The 22,641-nt window shown below is 47.8% G+C and overlaps 1 protein-coding gene across 1 annotated transcript in view; it reads left to right on the top strand.

Annotated features, from left to right (window-relative positions):
- The window catches only part of foxo3b (forkhead box O3b), a 92,195-nt gene extending 71,870 nt beyond the window's left edge, over positions 1-20,325 (top strand). The window contains exons 2-3 of the mRNA XM_064991364.1: positions 11,662-13,143; positions 16,328-20,325. Of these exons, the coding sequence (XP_064847436.1) occupies positions 11,662-13,110 (1,449 nt within the window). The 3' untranslated portion in view covers positions 13,111-13,143; positions 16,328-20,325. The remainder of the gene's footprint in view (positions 1-11,661; positions 13,144-16,327) is intronic.
- The last annotated feature ends 2,316 nt before the right edge of the window (positions 20,326-22,641 follow it).

Here is a 22,641-nt window from a genome sequence, read left to right as displayed (position 1 = left end):
TCTCTTTCTACCATCTCTCTACCTTCTATCTATGAATCTCTCCCACTTTCTCTTTCTCTCTACCTTCTATCTATGAGTCTCCTCTCTTTCTACCCTCCCTCCCTTCTATCTATGAATCTCTCCCTCTTTCTCTTTCTCTCTACCTTCTATCTATGACTCTCTCCCTCATTCTCTTTCTCTTTACCTTCTATCTATGAATCTCGCCCTCTCTCTTTCGCTCTACCTTCTATCTATGAATCTCTCCCTCTTTCTACCCTCTCTCTACCTTCTATCTATGAATCTCTCCCTTTTTCTACTCTCTCTACCTTCTATCTTTGAATCTCTCCCTCTTTCTACCCTCTCTCTACCTTATATCTATTAATCTCTCCCTCTTTCTCTTTCTCTCTACCTTCTATTTATGAATCTCTCCCTCTTTCTCTTTCTCTCTACATTCTATCTATGAATCTCTCCCTCTTTCTCTTTCTCTACCTTCTATCTATGAATCTCTCCCTCTTTCTCTCTACCTTCTATTTATGAATATCTCCCTCTTTCTCTCTCCCTTCTATTTATGAATCTCTCCCTCTTTCTCTCTACCTTCTATCTACGAATCTCTCCTCTCTTTCTCTTTCTCTCTACCTTCTATCTATGAATCTCTCCCTCTCTCTTTCTCTCTACCTTCTATCTATGAATCTCTCCCTCTCTTTCTCTCTACCTTCTATGAATCCCTCCCTCTCTCTCTCTCTACCTTCTATCTATGAATCTCTCCCTCTCTCTTTCTCTCTACCTTCTATCTATGAATCTCTCCTCTCTTTCTCTCTACCTTCTATCTATGAATCTCTCCTCTCTTTCAAATGTTCTCTTTCTTACATTCTCTCTTTTGTCTTTGCACAACTTCCTTGGTGTGTGTGTGTGTGTGTGTGTGTGTGTGTGTGTGTGTGTGTGTGTGTGTGTGTGTGTGTGTGTGTGTGTGTGTGTGTGTGTGTGTGTGTGTGTGTGTGTGTGTGTGTGTGTGTGTGTGTGTGTGTGTGTGTGTGTGTGTGTGTGTGAGACTGGACTTGGGCTTATTTCAGTGAGAACTTTTTAGGTTGACCTGTTGTTGGGTGAAACTTTCAATTGTTGTTGTGAGCCTGCAGACGTAAGGGGACCAGCATGTGTGTCATGAACTCCTGTATCTCCCTCTCTCCTTATAGAGCAGTCATTTCTGTCTCATTGCATAAGGAGGTGTGTTTGCCCCGACAGTGGTCAATGTTGACATAAGACTCAGATTAGACATTGTTTACTTGTTCTATCTATCTAGTGACACAGGGGAGGGAAAGTACACCCCGAGCAGGTTTGAAGGCGGGGAGCTTTGGCCCCGCCCGGTCTGCCGACACGTTCACCTCTCAAACCGGAGGCTTCCTGCTGAACGTGGTGTGAAGAGATCTGTCTGTGTGTGTTGCATAACCCCAAAGAGGAAAGAGATAGGACTGCCCCCTGTGGCTGAAGGCATCGGTCAGGTTTGGCTTGAGTCGGTAAGGCAGGGGAGGAGTGGTGGAACGAGGGATAGAAAGTGGTTGGAGGGGGTGGGAGGGGTAGAGCGATATTGGAGTAGAGAGATATTGGAGTAGAGAGATATTGGAGCAGAGAGATATTGGGGTAGAGCGATATTGGAGTAGATAGAAATTGGAGTAGATAGATATTGGGTTAGAGAGATATTGGAGTAGAGAGATATTGTGGTAGAGAGATATTGGAGTAGAGAGATATTGGAGTAGAGAGATATTGGAGTAGATAGATATTGGATTAGAGAGATATTGGAGTAGATAGAAATTGGAGTAGATAGATATTGGGGTAGAGAGATATTGGAGTAGAGAGATATTGTGGTAGAGAGATATTGGAGTAGAGAGATATTGGAGTAGATAGATATTGGATTAGAGAGATATTGGAGTAGATAGATATTGGGGTAGAGAGATATTGGAGTAGAGAGATATTGGGGTAGAGAGATATTGGGGTAGAGCGATATTGGATTAGAGAGATATTGGATTAGAGAGATATTGGAGTAGAGAGATATTGGAGTAGAGAGATATTGGGGTAGAGCGATATTGGATTAGAGAGATATTGGAGTAGATAGATATTGAGGTAGAGAGATATTGGGGTAGAGCGATATTGGAGTAGATAGATATAGATATTGAAGGGGGGCAGAGAGATATTGGAGTAGAGAGATATTGGAGGGGGGCAGAGAGATTTGGAACAGGGGATGGGGAGGTGTAGAGATATTGGAGGGGGGCAGAGAGATTTGGAATAGGGGAAAGGAGAGGTGTAGATATATTGGAGGGGTGCAGAGAGAATTGGGACAGGACAAGGGTGTAACACAGAACACACCCCTCATCACTTTCCTCCAGGCCACAGACAAGGCCAAAATGACCAAGTTTATCCTGTCAGAACACAGTGTGATATAAGGCTTAGCTGGGTGATGAAACACCCTGGCAACACAGGGAACCAACTCCTAGTGGTGGATAGAGCTCAGTATTACTAGAGTATTACACTGTGGTAGTATTACAACGAACCTGTTGTGGGTCCTTGGTAGTTGGGTAAGAGTGTGCCAGTGTGGTACTGGTAGTGCAGTGAAGGTTTGTGGTACTAATCCTGTAATCCACTATGGTGTATATGTGGTAGAGGTTTTGTAGTGGTGGCTGATTGGTCAATCTGGTATACGCTGTTTATCTTTTTTCAACTCTAATTAAAGATTAGCTCTCACTCTCATCCTGTACAAGCACATACAAATGCACACTGTGAACTCCCGCCTACACAACCCTAATATAAATGTAGATCTCCTGTGTGTGTGTGTGTGTGTGTGTGTGTGTGTGTGTGTGTGTGTGTGTGTGTGTGTGTGTGTGTGTGTGTGTGTGTGTGTGTGTGTGTGTGTGTGTGTGTGTGTGTGTGTGTGTGTGTGTGTGTGTGTGTGTGTGTGGATTCCTAGCGTGGTTGCTGACAGTGAAGAATTGTTCCCACATGTTGCTGACGGACAAAAAGTCCTCTGTGGTCCAGAACTCTGGCTGCAGCTGGTGTGGCCACACACACACACACACACACACACACACACACACACACACACACACACACACACACACACACACACACACACACACACACACACACACACACACACACACACACACACACACACACACACGCACACACGCACACACACACACACACACACACACACACACAGCTGGTGTGTTTGCTAGAGACAGTGAGGTATAAGGGCAGAGGGAAGGCTCTCTCTCAAATGAGTGAAGTGGAGAGGGCACGGCAGAAAAGGAGGGAAAATCAGAGAGGAGAAGAGGAGAGAGGAAAAAAACAAGTGCAAGACTCCCTGTCAGTTAAACATTAGCTACGGTGCAGGCGGGGAAGGAGAGGAATAACAGTGTAGCTATCCCTGGGAAGATATGACAACTGGGGAGCTATTGTAGAGAGCCCTGTGTGTTTTCAAGTCTATGGGTGTTTGTTATCATTGTGTGTACATGTGTACTCAGTAGTAGGGATGAAGGGGTGTATTTGTGTACTTGGTTTAGTTCATAAACTCAGCAAAAAAAGAAACGTCCTCTCACTGTCAACTGCGTTTATTTTCAGCAAAATTAACATGTGTAAATATTTGAATGAACATAACAAGATTCAACAACTGAGACATAAACTGAACAAGTTCCACAGACATGTGACTAACAGAAATGGAACAATGTGTCCCTGAATAAAGGGGGTCAAAATCAAAGTAGAGCCTGCAGGAAGGGTACCACATGAGGGAGGAGGATGTCTTCCCTGTAATGCACAGCGTTGAGATTTTTGCCAGTCATGTCTGATCTAGCGACGGTGGGTTTGTGCCCATAGGCGACGTTGTTGCCGGTGATGTCTGGTGAGGACCTGTCTTACAAGCCCTCAGTCCAGCCTCTCTCAGCCTATTGCGGACAGTCTGAGCAGTGATGGAGGGATTGTCCGTTCCTGGTGTAACTTGGGCAGTTGTTGTTGCCATCCTGTACCTGTACTGATCCTGTGCAGGCGTTGTTACACGTGGTCTGCCACTGCAAGGACGATCAGCTGTCCATCCTCTCCCTGTAGCGCTGTCTTAGGCATCTCACAGTACGGAAATTGCAATTTATTGCCCTGGCTATATCTGTAGTGCTCATGCCTCCTTGCAGCCTAAGGCACATTCACGCAGATGAGCAGGGACCCTGGGGATCTTTCTTTTTGTGTTTTTCAGAGTCAGTAGAAAGTCCTCTTTAGTGTCCTAAGTTTTCATAACTGTGTCTTTAATTGCCTACCATCTGTAAGCTGTTAGTGTCTTAACGACTGTTCCACATGTGCATGTTTATTAATTGTTTATGGTTCATTGACCAAGCATGTGAAACAGTGTTTAAACCCTTTACAATGAAGATCTATGAAGTTATTTGGATTTTTAGGAATTATATTTGAAAGACAGGGTCCTGAAAAGGGGACTTTTCTTTTTTTGTTGAGTTTGTGTGTATTAGAGCTGCTGACTGCAGAGACAGAGAGAGACAGAGAGAGACAGAGAGAGACAGAGAGAGACAGAGAGAGACAGAGAGAGACAGAGAGAGACAGAGAGAGACAGAGAGAGAGACAGAGAGAGACAGAGAGAGACAGAGAGAGAGGCAGAGAGAGAGGCAGAGAGTGAGACAGAGAGAGACAGGCAGAGAGCCAGAGAGAGAGATGGAGAGAAAGATAGACAGAGAGGAGTGGAGAAAGTGAGAGAGGAGTGGAGAAAGTGGGAGAGGAGTGGAGAAAGTGAGGGAAGAGTGGAGAAAGCGAGGGAGGGAGGATTGGAGAAAGCGAGGGAGGAGTGGAGAAAGTGAGGGAGGAGTGGAGAAAGTGAGAGAGGAGTGGAGAAAGTGAGGGAGGAGTTGAGAAAGTGAGGGAGGAGTGGAGAAAGTGAGGGAAGAGTGGGGGAAGAGTAGAGAAATTTAGAGAGGAGTGGAGAAAGTGAGGGAGGAGTGCAGAAAGCAAGGGAGGAGTGGAGAAAGTGAGGGAAGAGTGGAGAAAGTTAGAGAAGAGTGGAGAAAGTGAGGGAGGAGTGCAGAAAGCAAGGGAGGAGTGGAGAAAGTGAGGGAAGAGTGGAGAAAGTTAGAGAAGAGTGGAGAAAGTGAGGGAGGAGTGAAGAAAGCAAGGGAGGAGTGGAGAAAGCAAGGGAGGAAGGGGGGATGTCCAAAGAGTCAGTAGCTGACAGGTACAGTATATGTTTACAGGGGGAGAGAACTGCAGACTCCATTCTCTCTGTTCCCTTTCTTTTCCTCCCTTCTTTTCTCTCAAACTCCTGTTATCTCTCCCTCCCTCCCTCGCTCACTCTCCCTCTTTCTCCATACATGGATGTTATCTCCCCTCTTTATAATTTGATGTATTTAGCTATTTTCTTTATTTCTCGTAACAGCTGAAGACAGACAGTGTGACAGAGACGGACAGTTTGACAGAGACGGACAGTTTGACAGAGGCAGACAGTTTGACAGAGGCAGACAGTTTGACAGAGGCAGACAGTGTGACAGAGACAGAGAGACAGACAGTGACAGAGACAGACAGTTTGACAGAGACAGACAGTTTGACAGAGACAGAGAGACAGACAGTGTGACAGAGACAGACAGTTTGGCAGACAGTGAGAGTGTGACAGAGACAGACAGTGTGACAGAGACAGAGAGACAGACAGTGAGAGTGTGACAGAGACAGACAGTGTGACAGAGACAGACAGTTTGACAGACAGTGAGAGTGTGACAGAGACAGACAGTTTGACAGACAGTGAGAGTGTGACAGAGACAGACAGTGTGACAGACAGTGAGAGTGTGACAGAGACAGACAGTGTGACAGAGACAGAGAGACAGACAGTGTGACAGAGACAGACAGTTTGGCAGACAGTGAGAGTGTGACAGAGACAGACAGTGTGACAGAGACAGACAGTTTGACAGACAGTGAGAGTGTGACAGAGACAGACAGTGTGACAGAGACAGACAGTTTGACAGACAGTGAGAGTGTGACAGAGACAGACAGTTTGACAGACAGTGAGAGTGTGACAGAGACAGACAGTGTGACAGACAGTGAGAGTGTGACAGAGACAGACAGTGTGACAGACAGTGAGAGTGTGACAGAGACAGACAGTGTGACAGACAGTGAGAGTGTGACAGAGACAGACAGTGTGACAGAGACAGACCAGTGTGACAGACAGTGAGAGTGTGACAGAGACAGGCAGTTTGACAGACAGTGAGTGTGACAGAGACAGACAGTGTGACAGACAGTGACAGTGTGACAGACAGTGTGACAGAGACAAACAGTTTGACAGAGACAGACAGTGGGAGTGTGACAGAGACAGACAGTGTGACAGACAGTGGGAGTGTGACAGAGACAGACAGTTTGACAGACAGTGAGAGTGTGACAGAGACAGACAGTTTGACAGACAGTGGGAGTGTGACAGATACAGACAGTGTGACAGACAGTGAGAGTGTGACAGAGACAGACAGTTTGACAGACAGTGAGAGTGTGACAGAGACAGACAGTGAGTGGAGTGGCTGGGTGGCTGTGTGGCTGAATGGCTGTGTGGCTTAATGGCTGTGTGGCTGACTAGCTGGGTGGCTGACTGGCTGGGTGGCTGACTGGCTGGGTGGCTGACTAGCTGGGTGGCTGACTAGCTGGGTGGCTGACTGGATGTGTGTCTGTGTGGCTCGGTGGCTGACTAGCTGTGTGGCTGTGTGGCTGGCTGGCTGGGTGGCTGACTGGCTGGGTGGCTGACTAGCTGGGTGGCTGTCTGGATGTGTGTCTGTGTGGCTCGGTGGCTGACTAGCTGTGTGGCTGTGTGGCTGGCTGGCTGGGTGGCTGACTGGCTGGGTGGCTGACTGGCTGGCTGGCTGTGTGGCTGACTGGCTGGGTGGCTGACTGGCTGGGTGGCTGACTGGCTGTGTGGCTGTGTGGCTGGTTGGCTGGGTGGCTGACTGGCTGGGTGGCTGACTGGCTGGATGGGTGGCTGACTAGCTGGGTGGCTGACTGGCTGGGTGGCTGACTGGCTGGGTGGCTGACTGGCTGGATGGCTGGCTGACTAGCTGGGTGGCTGACTGGATGTGTGTCTGTGTGGCTCGGTGGCTGACTAGCTGGGTGGCTGACTGGCTGGCTGGGTGGCTGACTGGCTGGCTGTGTGGCTGACTGGCTGGGTGGCTGACTGGCTGGGTGGCTGACTGGCTGGATGGGTGGCTGATTTGGCTGTGTGGCTGACTGGCTGGGTGGCTGGGTGGCTGACTGACTGTGTGGCTGACTGGCTGGCTGGCTGACTGGCTGGGTGGCTGACTGACAGGCTGACTGGCTGGGTGGCTGGCTGGCTGGCTGGCTGGGTGGGTGGCTGACTGGCTGGCTGGGTGGCTGGCTGGCTGGCTGACTGGCTGACTGGCTGACTGACTGACTGACTGACTGGCTGGGTGGCTGGCTGGCTGGCTGGGTGGCTGACTGGCTGGCTGACTGACTGGCTGGGTGGCTTGCTGGCTGGGTGGCTGACTGGCTGGCTGGGTGGCTGACTAGCTGGCTGGGTGGCTGGCTGGCTGACTGGGTGGCTGGCTGGGTGGGTGGCTGACTAGCTGGCTGGGTGGCTGACTAGCTGGCTGGGTGGCTGACTAGCTGGCTGGGTGGCTGACTGGCTGACTGGGTGGCTGGCTGGGTGGGTGGCTGACTAGCTGGCTGGGTGGCTGACTGGCTGGCTGGGTGGCTGACTAGCTGGCTGGGTGGCTGACTGGCTGGCTGACTGACTGACTGGCTGGGTGGCTTGCTGGCTGGGTGGCTGACTGGCTGGCTGGGTGGCTGACTAGCTGGCTGGGTGGCTGGCTGGCTGACTGGGTGGCTGGCTGACTGGGTGGCTGGCTGGGTGGGTGGCTGACTAGCTGGCTGGGTGGCTGACTGGGTGGCTGGCTGGGTGGGTGGCTGACTAGCTGGCTGGGTGGCTGACTAGCTGGCTGGGTGGCTGACTAGCTGGCTGGGTGGCTGACTAGCTGGCTGGGTGGCTGACTGGCTGACTGGGTGGCTGGCTGGGTGGGTGGCTGACTAGCTGGCTGGGTGGCTGACTGGCTGGCTGGGTGGCTGACTAGCTGGCTGGGTGGCTGACTGGCTGGCTGACTGACTGACTGGCTGGGTGGCTTGCTGGCTGGGTGGCTGACTGGCTGGCTGGGTGGCTGACTAGCTGGCTGGGTGGCTGGCTGGCTGACTGGGTGGCTGGCTGACTGGGTGGCTGGCTGGGTGGGTGGCTGACTAGCTGGCTGGGTGGCTGACTGGGTGGCTGGCTGGGTGGGTGGCTGACTAGCTGGCTGGGTGGCTGACTAGCTGGCTGGGTGGCTGACTAGCTGGCTGGGTGGCTGACTGGCTGGCTGGGTGGCTGACTAGCTGGCTGGGTGGCTGACTGGCTGGCTGGCTGGGTGGCTGTAAACACTGGTCTCCTTGGTACCTCTCCTCATCTTACCTCATAGTACAGACCTACACACACATACACATGTACACACGCACAGACATGTACATGCGTTGCACACACAGTGTGCACATGCTGTATTGATATTCATGTCCCTGTAAACAGACACGTTTGCAAGAACTCATTTGCATGTAAATACAGCAAGGCAGGCAAGCATGCACACACGCACACACACACACACACACACACACACACACACACACACACACACACACACACACACACACACAACGTCACAGGTTCAGTGTAGCTCGGAAGACAGAAGCCTATCCTTCAGCCAATACCACTGCTGTGCTCGCACACAACCACAGATACACACAACCACAGATACACACAACCTCAGATACACACAACCACAGATACACACAACCTCAGATACACACAACCACAGACACACACAACCTCAGATACACACAACCACAGATACACACAACCTCAGATACACACAACCACAGATACACACAACCTCAGATACACACAACCACAGACACACACAACCACAGATACACACAACCACAGATAGACACAACCACAGATACACACACAACCACAGACACACACAACCACAGATACACACAACCTCAGATACACACAACCTCAGATACACACAACCACAGATACACACAACCACAGATACACACAACCTCAGATACACACAACCACAGACACACACAACCTCAGATACACACAACCACAGATACACACAACCTCAGATACACACAACCACAGATACACACAACCTCAGATACACACAACCACAGACACACACAACCACAGATACACACAACCACAGATAGACACAACCACAGATACACACACAACCACAGACACACACAACCACAGATACACACAACCTCAGATACACACAACCTCAGATACACACAACCACAGATACACACAACCACAGATACACACAACCACAGATACACACAACCACAGATACACACAACCTCAGATACACACAACCACAGATACACACAACCACAGATACACACAACCACAGATACACACAACCACAGATACACACAACCTCAAGGCGTGACTCATGGAGCCTTCTCCGAACAGAATAGCAATCCGATCCACGTTGTCAATGTACTGTAACAGAGGAAGGGAAAAACGAGACTGGTTGAAAGAAATCAAATGTGATTCCTACAAAAACCCAAACGACTTTGTCTCTCTGATTCAAACCCAATAATCTGTTCTGTTTTGGGGTGGAGATAAAACACACAGATTAAAATGAATTTGTTTTAGAAGCTGGTTGGGTTGTTTTATATCTGTGGATATGTGAGTCTCCCTCAGGACCATAGAAAAACATATGTTTGGAAAGCAAGTGGAACATGTAACGAGGGATGGATGGACATCCATTGCAGTACCTCAATGTGTTCAGTTCTTTGGGCTGCATCCCTATGTATAATCAGTTAAATGGCCTACTGATGTGTGTGTGTTGAAACAGGTTTGGTGGAAAACCTACTGTTTGTGGAGAAGCCATGCACAGCCATCACTCTGTGTATAACACACACCATTAAGTAGTTATGTCCATTCATCCTGTGAGCAGAGGTTGTAATCAATAGACCAGTCTGGAGGTTTGCTCTTGCACAATCTTCCCATGTCTGTTTATGAGTGGGAAGAAAATCATGATTTCTTTCCTCTCGTGATGATAGGAAAGAGAGAGAGGTAATTCCTTACTCCCATAAACGGGCCATGGTATATGAAAGCTTGTCAGCTGAAGCATCCAGATGGCTGCGGATAGATGGGTGTTATCTTGTGTGTGTGGCCAGATGGACATGTATGTGAGTGGTCTGGGAGTAGTATGGTAGTATAGTGCCTTTAATTAGACTGATGGCATTATGCAATCATAAACTTCATCTCTCACATCCAGTAATGAGATAACTGGAAAGTCTGTACCTGCTTTTTGAGGTTCCTCTATGAGGTTCCTATAGACTTCAATAAACAAACAATAGTATGACTCCAGCAGGAATTGAACCCACGACCCTGGAATTGCTAGCACCACATTCTTACCAACCTTTCCACTCAGGATCACATAGCTGAGGTTAATGGCACTCTAGATCCAACCAGGAGTTAGATAACAACAGCTTCAAACATCACTAGATCTGATGTGAATACAGAAACACCTGCTGGATCAGAGCAGCAGCTTGTTGGGTAAAACTTCACTACGTTTCCCTCTGCGTCTCTGCTACTCTAAATGGAACTCATTATCCTCATGATCACGACAAGTCCCTCTTGCTTCCTTAATGATTTCATTGCGTCCTCACAACAAGTCAACCCACTTGTAATAATGACAATGTCTAGTCCCTGCTCTGCACTCCAGTCAGGTTTTCATCTGACAATGCTGGGTTATTATTCAGGCACATCCCTGTTATATAAACAAACCAATTGAGTATTTGATGATGAAAAAGTGCTACCTGCCTGCCCTGTGTGTGTGTGTGTGTGTGTGTGTGTGTGTGTGTGTGTGTGTGTGTGTGTGTGTGTGTGTGTGTTGTCCGGTCCCCTACCGTGTGCCTCCCCGCTCTGCTCTGAACATGAAGGAGCTCGTCTCAGATCAATACACACCAGCGATGACTCACAATCCCCCTGCCACACACACACTTCAAAACATGCCTGTTACGCAAAGCCTTGACAGGGGTCCCTTTGTGTGTGTATGTGATTAATGATAGAGTGTTCAATGATAGAGCCCTTTTTCAGAGCTGATTTGATTGACCAATTAGTGAAAGAAATATCAGAATTGGGCTTCCTGTGAGCTCTACTCACACACACACACACACACACACACACACACACACACACACACACACACACACACACACACACACACACACACACACACACACACACACTACACTACACTAGGAACTTCAATGCTAATTGTTGCTGCATGTTATTAATGTGTTGCCATCTGGGTCTGTCCATTCAGCAGTGAATGAACAGCCAAAGCAATGGGCTTGGTGCTCTAGTCTTCTAGGATCACTAGTCCCAAAGAACGTATAGTTCTGCTCTACTACAAACTTAATGGGTGGTTTAGAAATAAATGTGCCTGGACTTAATGATCATGATTCATACAATCATTGATATGAGAATGAAAAGAATATGAAGACTCTGCTGAGGACTTGCATAGTTTGCTGAATAACATTGTAAGATTTTAAGCACTGTAGTGGACTCTAACAAACTGTCTTTCTTCTCCCTCTCTCTGACAGAACTCCATCCGGCACAACCTCTCCCTCCACAGTCGTTTCATCCGTGTCCAGAACGAGGGAACGGGAAAGAGTTCCTGGTGGATGATAAACCCGGAGGGAGGGAAAGGCGGGAAGGCCCCCCGGCGCCGTGCTGTCTCCATGGACAACAGCAACAAGTACACCAAGTCTGCCCGCGGCCGCGCAGCCAAGAAGAAGGCGGCCCTTCAGGCAGTGGTGGCTGGCGAGGGGGGCGGAGACAGCCCCTCGGGGCTTTCCAAGTGGCCGGGCAGCCCCACATCACGGAGCAGTGAGGAGCTGGATGCCTGGACAGACTTCCGCTCACGCACCAACTCCAACGCCAGCACGCTGAGTGGGCGCCTCTCACCCATCCTGGCCAACCCAGAGCTGGACGAGCTGCTGGACGATGAGCCGCCACTATCTCCCATGCTCTACTCCAGTCCCGGCGAGGCACTGTCGCCTGGGAACACCCCCACGCCCAATGGGAAGGGACTGCCCGCAGAGCTGCCTCGCCTGGCAGACCTGGCGGGCACCATGAACTTGAACGAGGGGCTGACGGACGACCTAATGGATGAGCTGCTGGATAACATCGCCCTGGCCCCCACCCCAACTGGACCAGCCACCCAGAGAGGATCCTCCGGGCTCAGCTTTGGCTCCAAGCTTGCCGGACTGGGCTCCTCCTCCCCAACCACCTCTCCCTCTACTCCATCCCCCTCTAATGGTGCAGGCGGCGGTGGCTACTGTAACTCCATCTTTGGTCCCCTCACAGTGGGCTCCTCCCTGCGGCCCGCCCCCATGCAGACCATCCAGGAGAACAAGCAGACGTCCTTCTCCTGCATCTCCCGCTTCGGGAGCCAGACCCTGCAGGATCTGCTCAGCTCAGAGGGCCACAGCCACAGCAATGTCATGATGACCCAGTCTGACCCACTGATGTCACAAGCCAGTGCCGCCGCTGTTATCTCCCAGAACTCCAGGCGAGGCTTTGTTCTCCGCAGCGACCCCATGATGACCTTTGGGACCACAGCGTTAGGGCAGGGGGTGCTCCTGCACAACCACAACCAGGGCTCCCTGAGGACACTGAACGGGGGTCCGAGCCTGAACAACGAGGCCAACAGCCTGGCCAACGCCAAGCAGCAGCTCCTGCACTCTCCACTGGGACTTGGATCAAACGGCTCCTCCATGATGCAGATTGACTCGTCCCTCTTCCTGAACGGGAGCGTTGGTGGAAGCAGTGGGATCTGCTCACTAGGCCCTGACCGCTTCCCTACCGACCTGGACCTGGACATGTTTAACGGGAGCCTGGAGTGTGACATGGAGTCCATCATCAGAAACGAGCTGATGGACGCAGATGGCCTGGACTTTAACTTTGACTCCCTGACCAACCTGAACGGACCCAATCTGGGCAGCTTTACCAGCACCAAGCAGGGACCCCAGAGCTGGGTCCCTGGCTGAAAGAAAGGCCACACCCTAGAGGGGGCAGAGCAGGTCAGTGTCCATGTCACTGTCCATCTGGGACTGCTATTAGTGCCAGAGAGAGGGAAGGACGGAGGGAGGGAGAGAGAGAGAGAGAGAGAGAGAGAGAGAGACAGAGAGAGACAGAGAGGGAGGGCAAGACAGACAGGGAGGGGGAGAAAGAGACAGAGAGGGAGGGGGAGGGGGAGAGAGAGACAGAGAGGGAGGGAGAGAGAGACAGTGAGGGAGGGGAGAGAGAGACAGAGAGGGAGGGAGAGAGAGACAGTGAGGGAGGGGGAGAGAGAGACAGAGAGGAAGGGAGAGAGAAAGACAGAGAGGGGGAGGGAGGGAGAGCGAGAGACAGAGAGGGAGGGGGAGACAGAGAGGGAGGGGGAGAAAGAGACAGAGAGTGAGGGGAGAGAGAGACAGAGAGGGAGGGAGAGAGAGACAGTGAGGGAGGGGAGAGAGAGACAGGGAGGGAGGGAGAGAGAGACAGTGAGGGAGGGGGAGAGAGAGACAGAGAGGAAGGGAGAGAGAGAGACAGAGAGGGGGAGGGAGGGAGAGTGAGAGACAGAGAGGGAGGGGGAGCGAGAGACAGAGAGGGAGGGAGAGAGAGAGAGAGAGAGAGAGAGAGAGAGAGAGAGAGAGAGAGAGAGAGAGAGAGGGAGACAGAGAGAGACCCAAAAAGGCCTGTGGTGCTGATGGTATTTTAAATGAAATGATAAAATATACAGACCTCAAATTGGCTATAATCAAACTCTTCAACATTATCCTCACTGCAGGTATTTTCCCCGATATTTGGAACCAGGGATTGATCACACCAATCTATAAAAATGGAGACAAATTTGACCCAAATAATTACAGAGGAATTTGCGTTAACAGCAACTTGGGGAGAATTCTCTGCAGTATTATAAATAGCAGACTACATCATTTCCTTGACAAACACAACGTCCTGAGCAGAAGCCAGATTGGATTTCTAAAAAAATATCGTACAACAGACCACATGTACACCCTCCACACTCTAATTGATAAACAAGTAAAACGGGGTGGCAGGGTAGCCTAGTGGTTAGAGTGTTGGACTAGTAACCAAAAGGTTGCAAGTTCAAATCCCCAAGCTGACAAGGCACTAATCTGTCATTCTACCCCTGAACAGGCAGTTAACCCACTGTTCCTAGGCTGTCATTGAAAATAAGAATTTTTTTTCTTAACTGACTTGCCTATTAAAAACACGTTTTTTTAAACCAAGGCAAAATCTACTCGTGTTTTGTAGATTTCAGGAAAGCATTTGATTCAATTTGGCACGAATGTCCTTTTTTATAAACTAATAGAAAGTGGTATTGTAGGGAAAACATGATTTAAATCAATGTACACTAAAAACAAATGTGCGGTTAAAATTGGCGACAAGCAAACAGACTTCTTCTCTCAGGGACGGGGAGTGAAGCAGGTCTGCCCAATAAGTCAAACACTATTTAACATCTACATTAATGAATTGGCAAAAACATTAGAAGAATCGGCAGCACCTGGTATCACCCTACACAACACTGAAATCAAGTGTCTGCTGTAAGCAGATGACCTGGTGCTGCTGTCTCCCACTAAAGAGGGGTTACAGCAGCACCTAGATCATCTCCACAGGTTCTGTCAGACCTGGGCTCTGACCGTTAACCTAAAAAACCCAAATATAATGAGATTCCAAAAAAGGTCCGGAAATAAGGATGACAAATATAAATTCTATTTGGACACAGTTCTATCAGAACACACCAAAAACGACACATATCTAGGACTAAATATACAGTACATGGTGGCAGACTATCTGACCACTGTGACTGATAGAAAACTGAGGAAAACATTGACTAGGTACAGACTCAGTGAGCACAGTCGGGCTATAGAGACCGATCGCCACAGACACACCTGGCTGCCCAGAGAGGACAGGCTGTGCTCACTCTGCTCCAAGGTAGAGACAGATCTGCATTTCCTATTACACTCTGACAAATACTCAGACCTAAGAGAATATTTCTTTCCCAAAATTATAATTCAATACAAAGAATTTGAAACTATAAAAGATGAAGAAAAAATCAAATATTTATTAGGTGAAAAGCCAAAATGTGCAGTTTTGGCAGCCAAATATGTGTCCTCCTGCCACAACCTGAGGGACAGCCAATGAAAAGTGGAAAGTAATGTCGATAATATTTCCCATTTGTTTTGTCTTTCATACCTCGTCATGTGTCTTCTCAGTTATGTTGACACTGGTCTACTACCATTGCTTTAATGGATCATTGTTCTCATTAATATTGTTGTTATAGTTGTTGTTAATGGTAATCCCATGTCCACTACTACTATTATTGTTGCTGTTGGTCCCACCATTATATATAAATATATATATATTTTAGAAGAATCGGCAGCACCTGGTATCAAATAATAATGAACTTGCCATGTCAATAAAGTCAATTTAATTTCATTTCATTGAATTGAGAGGGAGAGAGAGAGAGGGATGGAGACAGAGAGAGAGAGACAGAGAGGGAGGGAGAGCGAGACACATAGAGGGAGGGAGAGCGAGAGACAGAGAGGGAGGGAGAGCGAGAGACAGAGAGGGAGGGAGAGCGAGAGACAGAGAGGGAGGGAGAGCGAGAGACAGAGGGAGAGAGAGAGAGAGGGATGGAGACAGAGAGAGAGACAGAGAGGGAGGGAGAGCGAGAGACAGAGAGGGAGGGAGAGCGAGAGACAGAGAGGGAGGGAGAGAGAGAGAGGGATGGAGACAGAGAGGGAGGGAGAGCGAGAGACAGAGAGGGAGGGAGAGCGAGACAGAGAGGGAGGAAGGGAGAGAGAGACCGAGAGGGAGGGAGAGAGAGAGACAGAAAGGGAGGGAGAGAGAGACAGAGAGGGAGACAGAGAGGGATGGAGACAGAGAGGGATGGAGACAGAGAGGGAGGGAGACAGACAGAGAGGGAGACAGACAGAGAGGGAGACAGACAGAGAGGGAGGGAGGGAGGGAGGGAGGGAGGGAGGGAGGGAGGGAGGGAGGGAGGGAGGGAGGGAGGGAGGGAGGGAGGGAGGGAGGGAGGGAGGGAGGGAGAATGTGTGAATAGGGAACGCATGTTAATCGTTACTAGACAGTAATTTATGAAAGAGTGGTGTGTTTTTAACTGAATCAGCTACTGATTATCAGATCCAGTTCATCCACTCAGACCTGATGTCAGTTCCTGTATCTCTCTCTTTCCAGGTACAAACTGTAGAGCAAGAGAAGATCAGACACAAAGCATCCTTTTTGCCAAGCCTGCCATCAGCACAACATGGAATAAATACCCTCTGTTTACACAAGACCTCCTCTAGAGAAATGTACCTTTTCTCCCACTCTGACGGACCATGAATGATTTGAAGTACACAGACTCACAAGATGTGACCGTCAGATCCTCAAAGACCCCTGCAAAACAAACAAACAATCTGAAATCATCACAACAAACTCATCTCAGAATTATGCAATCTTCCTTTGAGCAAATACCAGTCGGACAAAGTCTATTGTAAAGATACAGAGCGAGAGGGGCTGTGTTTTGTTTATTTGAAGGGTTTTTGGGAAACAAGGACATTTGGCAAGCAAGGTTGTAGTGTACAAGTAGCTCCTGGAAGAAAATGACAAAAGATAAACAAAAGTGATGTGGTGTAAAATCTAATACAGTGGTTTCTGGGATGTGTTATGTTGGAAAATCCTCCTCTGTTTTCACTCAGTGATTTTAAATGTTTAATGTTTGTTCTTAAATTCCTGTTTTACCATCATCACTGTTTCTGCACCACAGTTGTTTTATAAAAAAAACTATTGATGAAATGAAATTTGACAGTTTCTGCACTCAAAATAGCGACAACACACACACGTTGCACACACACCGATGATGTCAAACAATAATGCCACATGCATTTCAGGTTTTTGGTGTTGTGTTGTTTTCCTTTTACATGAGTTTGATTGATTAGTCACGGTTTTAAAATGCCTTATGTAAAACAACTGTAGAAAATAGAAAAAGAACAAGAAGAAGAAGTCTGTCATGGATCTGTGTACAGTACAGTGGAAGCTTCAACTTAAAGGAAGAGCCGAAGAGGAGGAGGAGTTTAGACCTTCTTTCTAGTTAATGGGTGGGGTATGTCAACGTGTTGTAGTACAGCATATGTAGCCAAAATAAATACCTATGTCCTAGCATTGTGTACATTTCCACGCCATAACTGGTGCTATGATGTAAACAGTGTTTGAGTCTAGGCCCTAGTAAGCCGTGCATTTTACCTATCTGGCCCGGCGGACCCCGCCGAGCTGTAGCCGTAGTCGTAGCAACGGCAGGGTGGCACTGAGAGGCCAGGAGGTTGTACAGTTAGCCTCCTCCATCTCCGGCAGCCATTTTGTTTTTCTTGAGTGAAACGATAAGCTATCTGTGTATGTTGCCAAATTACTTGAAACAACATGTAGGAGATGCTGGCAGCCAAAACAACAGCACACACACACACACGCGCACACACACACACACACACACACACACACACACACACACACACACACACACACACACACACACACACACACACACACACACACACACACACACACACACACACACACACACACACACTTAGCGAAAAATAAGAGCAGGGATTTGTGTTTTAGCTCTGCTTGTTGTTTCGTTGTGGGCGTGTTATTATATGCATATACCATCACTCAGGGGGAAGAGGGAGCGAGAGCCCGTTCCAACGTTACACCAGGTCCCATCTCCATGGCAGAACACACAACAACATGTTGGCAAAAAACTATTGCTTGTGTTGTAAACTTGTAACCTGTGAACTATGACCTTTCAAGTGGAAGAGAAGAAGGAAATCAGGAGAAAGATCTGACTCTTCACTCGGTCCGGTCGTTTGTTTTTATGTCGTTGTAGTTTTTTCTCCTCATGTGGGACTCATGACACGCGCACACACAAACCCCTCACACACACACCCCTAACACACACACCCTTCGCAGACACGCCTGGTGCTCCTAACAGGTCTCTCCTGTATCTCCTGAGTGTGTGTTTGTGTGTGTGACTCGTTTATTGATCTCGTTTATTGATTTTGTCTCACGAGGATATGTTATCCTTCGTTATCCTTCACGGAGCATACAGCACCCCCCCTGTGTGCATGTATATATTTATGCATTATGAACTGTGTGAAATGCATATATATACTTACTCTATGATCTTATATACTCATGTAGTACTTGACCCTTGGTTTTTTATGATACCTCGAAGGTAGAGTTGAAGAAAGAACAGAACATTACTTGCTGGGTAAGGGGGTAGATGCTATGCTAATATTAGTAACGCCATTGTTGCTGAACCAGATAGAGAACCAGGAAACCATGCTTGTAGCAGCATCTGGGCCTCTGGTACCCCTTCTGTGTCTGGGGTCTTTATCCAGAGGGTTGCCCCGTCCTGTCTATCTTGTAAAATAGTGTACAAACGAACAAACGTGTGTGTGTTTGTCCGTCAGCCAGAGGTTGAGGCAGAGGAGTGTGTTTGCATGTCTGGGTAGATGATCAACTGTAGAAGTGTTACCTCAGGTTTACGGCATGACAGCCCCCACCCCATAGAGATCCTGTAAGGGTTTTCTTGAGGTGAAGTAGAAGAGGACCAAAACGCAGCGTGGTTATATTGATTCATGTTTAATTAAAACAGATAAACACGAACACTACAAAACAACAAACGTGGAAAAGGTCAGAACGTGACAGATCCTATGAAATTACTAAAGGAGATATGTGATGAACCCTCATAGTTTCAGAATGGGGTGAAAATGGCAGCCGTATTGGTCAGAGAGAAATCCAAACGATTTAAATTGGAATGAATGGCTGGAGCAGCATAATTATGTAACATAATTATTGTCAATCTAAAACATTGTCATATAAATACCGTTTATACGGGTATTATACAAATGTTCTGTATAAATAACCACTAAAATACACTATATATACAAAAGTATGTGAACACCTCTTCACATTAGTGGATGCAACCTTTCCAACAAGTTAGTTCGTTAAATTTCTGCCCTGCTAGAGCTTCCCCGGGTCAACTGTAAGTGCTGTTATTGTAAAGTGGAAACGTCTAGGAGCAACAACGGTTTAGGGAAAGCCCTGTCCTGTTTTAGCATGACAATGCCCCCATGCACAAAGCAAGGTCCATACAGAAATGGTTTGTCAAGATCGGTGTGGAAGAACTTGACTGAACTGCACTGACCCCTGACCTCAACCCCATCGAACACCTGGAATGAATTGGAATGCAGAGCCAGGCCTAATCGCCCAAAATCAGTGCCAGACCTCACTAATGCTCTTGTGGCTGAATGGAAGCAAGTCCCTGCAGTAATGTACTAACATCTAGTGGAAAGCCTTCCCAGAAAAGTGGAGGCTGTTATAGCAGCAAAGGGGGACCAACTCAATATTAATGCCCATGATTTTGGAGTGAGATGGTGGATGAGCAGGTGTCCACATATTTTTTGGTCATGTAGTTTAATGTAATCAGACAATAAAGTCAAAATGTTTGTTTTTCTTGGAAATCTATGAGTGCTTAATAGCACTAAAAGTTGTAGACCAGTGGTACACTCAGCTCACTCGGTATGATGAGAATCCCTATGAGTCCCCATACACACAGCCAGGAGAGTAGATCCCCTAAGCTTGACGTCTTCTAACCCCCTCCGTCTCTGCAATATGTGACTTCCAACAAACCAAGAGTCTTCTATAGCTCTTCACTGCACCTTGACCTATAGACTCATCTCTGCATTTGACCTTTCTGTCTGGAAGAGGGAAGTCCAAAGCCATCATGCCATTAGCACTGCATTTCAACATGTCTATAGTGTACAGGCAGACAGAGAAGGGATGAAAGAACCCAGTCAGCCCAGAACAGATGCATTCTTTGCTACTGCGTTTAGAGGAAACCGGATGGCTCCTCTGGCCCCATAATGGTGGCACATGCCAGCCACAGCACAGTACTGCCCCCGTGTCCATGTCAAAGCTCTTCTCGATCCTAGAACTTTACACCCCTTGTTAGCCCCGTCCCCCACCTGCTCTCCTGTCACCTATGCCCTCTGCTCTTTGACCTCTGTAGTAACCTCGCTTCTTCTCGACGATGTTGATGTTAGTGGGTATTTTTCCTGTGTATTCCATGTTGAATTGTAATCTAGTTTGTATAAGAAATGGTGCGCATGTAAATAAAGCCGGGTGAAACTCCACTCTCTCTCCTGGTTCCAGTGCTCAGGGTATTTCTGACATGTTCTGGGTTTACTGAAAATGCACAAAGGATTATAGAGGTTTTTCAGAAAATGTACAACTACAGTATATGTGAATGTGCCACCTGTTGGTTTTTCAAGGTGGATGAAAATAGGAAATTAGAAAGCAGAAAAGCAGAAGGAATAGGTTATAAAGTTTATTATTAAGTTTTGTCTTATTCAGCTTACTTTGTTGTTTTGACAGCCTGAATACTATTTCACCACCTGTCTAACCCCATGTGGTTGGAGGGAAAGTGTAATGTGATAGGCCTTCTGACAGACTATATAGATTGACCACGTGTGCGAGTCTCAACCTAAGGCGGGCGTTAGAAAACAACTGTTCTGCTGCTGGCATTTCCTGGAAGCCTTCTTACACAATGTTTGTGTTATTTATGACAGGCTTCATCTAAAAACCACTTGGACATCTGAGAATTGGAGTGGGTACTCTTCCATGGTTATTGCGACACAGGGAGAAGTGAATGTACAGAACATTATGTACAGCACAGGTCGCTCCTAAACACTTCATCAGTCACGGCTCCAAATCTGCCCCACGCAGCCCCCAGACCACCCCACACACACAGACACATGCTGGGCTTAACATGTCAGGAATCCTGACCTTTTGGAAGGGAGGGGAGCCTGGGTGTAAGTGGGTCTGGGACACGCCTAAGCATGTTGTGCTCCACTGTTTATCCCTGTGCTTTGTTAGTAGACACGGAGTACACCTGTAAACTAACGGACTGAGCTTTGTTACGTAACATTGACAAACAATGCTGAAATTGGACGCACCCCCCAGGTCAGGAGATCGGACCGTTGATAGCTCAGCAGGTCAGAGGTTAGGTATTTGGGCAGATGTCAATTGAGGTTAGGTTAGGTTTCCATCAGATATAAAGTATGGGGTCAATGGCCTAGCTGGCTGACTCAGAAAGGCCAGTAATCAAAGCAGTGAGATCAGAGCTGGGTTAGGTTAGTTCAAAAGGAACGCCCAGAAGAAAAGAGCTGACTGACTGACGAGATGACTGATTCAGCCAGTTAGACCAGTCTGCTGCCTATAGGCATACTGGGTGTCATAGGGTTGCACAAATATTGAACATAGCTATCTCTCTAGGTTTCACTGTCTGTCTTTTTATCTTTCTCTCTGTACTTTCTGTTTCTCTCCCTTCCTCTCCCTCTCTGACTCCTCTCCTTCTGTGACTCTTTCTTCCTACCATGGTCTCTCTTCCTTATCCCCCACTCTATTTCTTTCTCCTCTCTCTCTCATCACCTCAAACCACTGCAAACAGTATGCGTGTGTGTCACTCCTGTGTATTCAATGTATACTGAGCAAAAATATAAACGCAACATGCAGCAATTTAAAAGATTATATTATATTACATTATATTACAGTCCAAAGAAGGCCCTAATCTACTTATTTCACATGACTGGGCAGGGGTGCAGCCACTGAGGAGCCAGGCCCAGCCAATCAGTATTAGTTCTTCTCCACAAAAGGGCTTTATCACAGACAGAAATACTCCTCAGCACTCCTGAGGAGGCGTGGATACAGGTGGTCTGCGGTTGTGAGGCCGGTTGAACGTACTGCCAAATGCTCTAAAACAATGTTGGAGGCAGCTTATGGTAGAGAAATAAACATTCAATTCTCTGGCAACAGCTCTGGTAGACATTTTTGCAGTCAGCATGCCAATTGCATGCTCCCTCAAAGCTTAGACATCTGTGGCATTGTGTTTTGTGACATAACTGCACATTTTAAAGTGGTCTTTTATTGTCCCCAGCACAAGGTGCACCTGTGTAATGGTCATGCTGTTTAATCATCTTCTTGATATGCCACACCTGTCAGGTGGATGGATTATCTTCACAAAGGAGAAATGCTCACTAACAGGGATGTAAACACATTTGTGCACAACATTTGAGAGAAATAAGCTTTTTGTGCGTATGGAACATTTCTGGGATTTATTTCAGCTCATGAAACATGGGACCAACACTACATGTTGCATTTATATTTTAGTTTAGTGTGGTTGCGTGCGGAGGCAGAGGGCCAACCTGTCATTACCAGTAATGGGGCTGAAGTAAAGAAGCCACAATGTCTCTCCAATCCGCAGCCTGCAATGGCTACATGCTAACTCCAGGTAATCTCTCAATGCCTCTAGCCTTTCTCCTTACACTGTACAGTGTAGTGTGCGTCAGTGATAGATTGAGCCTGAATGACAGAAGGATTTAAGTTATTGTTGATGGCATTGTCAGGGAGGTCAAGAGCACAAACGCATATAGACTATTTCTCTCCCTATT

The sequence above is a fragment of the Oncorhynchus masou genome, chromosome 16 (assembly GCF_036934945.1).
Source record: "Oncorhynchus masou masou isolate Uvic2021 chromosome 16, UVic_Omas_1.1, whole genome shotgun sequence".
In the NCBI taxonomy this organism is placed as follows: Eukaryota; Metazoa; Chordata; class Actinopteri; order Salmoniformes; family Salmonidae; genus Oncorhynchus; species Oncorhynchus masou.
The sequence above is the reverse complement of the archived record's forward strand: the minus strand, read 5'-3'. Positions and strand labels throughout refer to the sequence as shown.